The sequence below is a fragment of the Montipora capricornis genome, chromosome 11, assembly GCF_036669925.1.
Source record: "Montipora capricornis isolate CH-2021 chromosome 11, ASM3666992v2, whole genome shotgun sequence".
NCBI classification, from domain to species: domain Eukaryota; kingdom Metazoa; phylum Cnidaria; class Anthozoa; order Scleractinia; family Acroporidae; genus Montipora; species Montipora capricornis.
The window spans coordinates 39349023-39353425 of NC_090893.1; the positions used below are offsets into that span (position 1 = coordinate 39349023).

Here is a 4403-nt window from a genome sequence, read left to right on the forward strand (position 1 = left end):
CAGTCTTACATTTTACTTAATGCGAAAGGATATTATTGATACGATAGCATCAATCTTTATTAAATTCGCGCCCTGATTCCCGCGAATTTTTTTTCCAAGCTTGCGAAGTGCTAAGTATCTACCCCATATAAACCATGTGAGCGTTAGCCCTGCTGATGGAAATTCCATTTCACTTCACATTACACTCTAATCAGTTAAGTCTGTTCAAATATAAGTGCTACACGGCCAACGTTTGCAAAAACGTAATCCCTCCTGGTACTCGTACATGTTCATTGCCATGACTTTAACATCGTCAGCTCCCACGGCCTGCTCCCATCTGACCTTGTGGCTCAGTCGGTAGAGCAGCGGTGATCTAACCCGAAGGTCGTGGGTTCAATTCCCACCCTGGTTAGAGTTTTTCTCTGTCTTTGTGTGGGCCCATTTCCATCAGTAGGCCTAACGCTCACATGGTTTATATGGGGTAGATACTTAGCACTTCAAATAAGTGCTACACGGCCAACATTTGCAAAAACGTAATCCCTCCTTGTATTCACATAAAATACTATTACGTTCTAATTCACTGCGTTCAAACGAACGTAACTTATTTTACGCTTTCAACTCCCTGTATGAACGACATCAAACTACAGCAGGTTAGGATGGATACTCTGGCAGAGTATACCGAGTTTATTAACTTCCTTTTACAATACCTTGTTATAATAAGTTCACTCATTAATACAGTTCCATGAGATACTATTGAAATAATTCAATACAATAACTCATTAGAAATAGTTCCCTCATATAATTGCATGAAATGCTATAGAAATAATTCAATACAATAGTTTATTATAATTAGATCCCTCATTACAATTACATGAAATACTAAGCGAGAAAAATTTAAATCACCCGACCAGGTGATGTAGCATATTGAGAAAACTAACATCAATCAAATGAATGCTACCTACAATCAGGCTAAGTATCGAAGTTGGAAACCACAACCCAAGGAAATTAGTTACCGCCAATCTATTCTGCACATCCTCGTGAACGTACATATCCTTGGCTGTGTCCGTTTTCCAGCGGCCGTGAAGTTTCAATAATCTATCTGAGATAGAGTTTTTACTGTGTTGCACAACTGAGGTAATACCGCCCGACCTTAAACTATGCAATCCAAAACACCTCGCATCATAACCCAATTCGACATGGCAGGACTTGAAGATCTCCCGGCACCTTGTATAAGACAATCCAGATTTGCGAATAGAAGACGAATTTGAACTCCTGTGATAACTTACAGATCTAAATAACGGGAGAGTAGATTTGAACTCAATACCAGCTGTTTCAATGTATCTGATAACCAAGTTCACTGGGCCATACTTATTATGGAGGCGATCGATGTATACGATGTTCCCCTCTCGATAAATATCCGTCTTGGAACTGGGAATGAAAATTGACATGTAGCCACCCATAAATGTTAAATGCGTAGGCAAAATGTTAGAAATCTCATTAAATCTCAAAAAACCAGCAAACCCTACGGTACAAATAGTAGAAATCCTCAAATCTTTTAAGTTAGAACCCGGAGTAGCGTATTCATTTATTATCTGTTTAATAATATCTGCCGTTATGGGCGTCTTCTTGGTGACCGGTTTGCTTTTGCTTCTCTTGGAAGATTCCACAATATTCCGACAGAGATCAGTCTCCAGCGGGTTATTCTCAGGAAAAAGTGTATATGTAAGAAGCCATTTAAGGGCGGAGTATGCCAGAATAACAGATGCACTAGACTCAGTTTGTTTGGAGAATTCCGATAAATACATTGCCGCCACTATACTGTCATAAGGCAAATCGACAGTAATGCCATTTTTCCGGGACCAGTTAAAGAACTTTTTTAACTCTGCTAGGTATTTCTTTACTGTAGAATTGTCTCTGGAAGTCAAGACTTGCTCGATAGCCTCTCGTCTGTGTTCCTGTAAAATCACCGGGACTTTGCTCCAGTAAGAGCTTTTTCCAACAATCTAGAAAAGAATACAAATCAAGCAATAAATACTTCACCGTGATAACTCGCGTCAATGCCTTCATCTCAATGTTAAAGGCCAGTGCCTTATGCAAAACAACTATGGCCAGTGTCATAGTTTGGTATAGGGATCAAAAGCCTTACGCATACCCAGACAAGCTCAGACTCAGTACTACCTAGGACACACAAACACAGGCCAGTGCCACACGATGTTCTATTGATGCTCAAACAATATCAAAACATAGGCCAGCGCCTTAAACTTCATAACAACAAGCCACACTCTGACATTGCACAAGGGTACCATCCTGCTTTACGATAACGTAATGTTTAAAATCAAGCCGCACCGCCAGTATGGAACCTTTAAAACGTTTAGACCCTAACAACGAATTCACATTTCGGCCATGCTCTAATACACCGTTTCCAGAGAAAACGCTATAGTCAATGATTCACTGGGCATACGTTCTACTCAATAGGGGCCAAAAACTGGATGAGGGCCAAAAAGGCACGACTAAAGTACCAGTGGCCTTCTGTTGTGACAAATAGTGAAGAGTTCTAGAGACGATGCAAACTGGAGGAACAACAAGGCAATTTTCTTGTTGTAAAGGTTGCACGAAAAAATCGATTCCTGCGCAACCGGGCGTCCCAAATCTCGAGAAAAAACGATCTATTTTATGGTTATAGTGATTTGCAAAACAATCTACCGTATGTGGGCCCCACAAATTTTCAAATAGCGCGAAGCCCGAATTTGAAATTTGCCAGTCATCCATGTCTATGATTCGACTAATGAAATCAGCTCTTTCAACCTCGGAAAGAGGAGCCCATTGAATATCCAGCAGAATCTTATGTTTGATGCATATTTCGAAGATCCACAAAGCGAGGGTGTGTAAATCGGTTCTCGTACTTCCAACCTCAACTATTTTTGCAGCAGCTTGGCTATCAGTGAACCATTTGACATGCGAGTTTTTTTAATACAGTGCAAAAGGATTCAAGCGCAAATTCTATTGCATATAACTCCCTCCACGTAGAGGATTTTCCAGACTCTTCCTCAGTCCACATATTATGACAAATAAAGTCGTGATTCAACGCCATGTGCGCGCCACAGCCAGTTCCGCTGGCGTCAGAGTAAACAAAACAATAGGCAAACTGTTGCTAAAGCAATATCTTATATTCGCATTTTCAAGGTTTACTCTCCAGAAATTAACTTCATCAACGCTATACTGATCAAGTTTAAGAGGTGAGTCCGAATCTTGAGCAGCAACAATAGACATAGAGCAATGTCTAGTCATAATTCTGCTAACATTGCCGACAACGGCTCCTGTGGAAATAATCTTGCCAAACGAATGAAGCTAATTGCCTTGCGGACATGACATAGACATTACTTCTGATAGCCTCAATATGTTCAAATATTTTCCTCAGTCTGCGATCCGTTATGTGAATACAACCCTCCACAGAATTCCAATGCAAACCTAACCATGCATACAATAACTTGACATGGCTCCCAAATACTCTTTTCGTCATTCAGTACAAAACCCGCGGATCCTAAATCTCGTTTAACTTTTGAACTTACCACCTTGCAACTTTCGTAGGTATTATCTATTACAAATCCGTCATCCAGAAAAACAGCTATTTTTACTCCTTGGAAGCGCCAATACTTTTCTAATGGACGTACGCATTTAGTAAATATGTAAGGCGCAGTGGAGAGGCCAAAAGGTAAAACGGCAAAAACAAAGTACCGACTGGACTGAAAAACCTAAATAGGTCTGATGTTCTTCTGCTATTTCTATATGGTGGTACCCACTCTTGAGATCAAACGAGAACATATACGCGCCTTTTTCAAAATAGCTTAATGCACTTTTCCAATCTTCACATTTAAACCGAAATTTCTTAAGGCATTTGTTGACATACCTTAAATCGAGAATCAACCTCTTTTATTTTTGCCGCAGGGCTGGACCGAAACAGATAAGGGGTTAATAACAAACGGTGGCGCATTCAACTCACGGATACAACCCGGGTTAAGAAGCTCTGTGACTGCCTCGCCTACAAACGAACTATGAACTATAGCAGATCTATTATTATGTAACTGAACAGATGGCGGAGTGTAGATAAAAGGTAACTTGTATCCATCTTGAATAACACTGATAATAAAGCTAGAAGCTTCTATAGCTTTGTAAAAGTTAACATTTTCCCATAACTTTCCTTTAACACAAGTACTATCATTGATGGGGAATTCCTATTGTTCTTTCACCTGAGCGAGGCTATCGAAAAATCCGTCCTGATCACTTAGCATTGTTTGTTGACGATCCAGGCTGTCCTCCTCCTCCTCCCCTAACATAGAAAGATACTGACGGATGAGTGCCATAGCTGGGGTAGGATCCTGGGTAGGACCAAGCGGACCACCTACAGTCACGGGCCAAGTGGCCTG

The 4403-nt window shown here is 40.6% G+C and overlaps 1 protein-coding gene across 8 annotated transcripts in view; it reads right to left on the reverse strand.

The window, feature by feature from the left end:
• Positions 1-630: 630 nt before the first annotated feature.
• Positions 631-4403, reverse strand: part of LOC138024240 (uncharacterized) — a 6112-nt gene continuing 2339 nt past the window's right edge. For 5 of the 8 annotated variants that reach the window (XM_068871375.1, XM_068871378.1, XM_068871373.1 and 2 more), the window contains 2 exons: positions 4227-4403; positions 631-1982 (listed from right to left, as the gene is read on the reverse strand). The exon at positions 4227-4403 is cut by the window's right edge and continues 45 nt beyond it. In XM_068871375.1, coding sequence (XP_068727476.1) covers positions 879-1982; positions 4227-4403 — 1281 coding nt within the window. In that variant the 3' untranslated portion in view covers positions 631-878. The remainder of the gene's footprint in view (positions 1983-4226) is intronic. The other 3 variants (XM_068871380.1, XM_068871379.1, XM_068871374.1) reach the window with 1 other exon arrangement.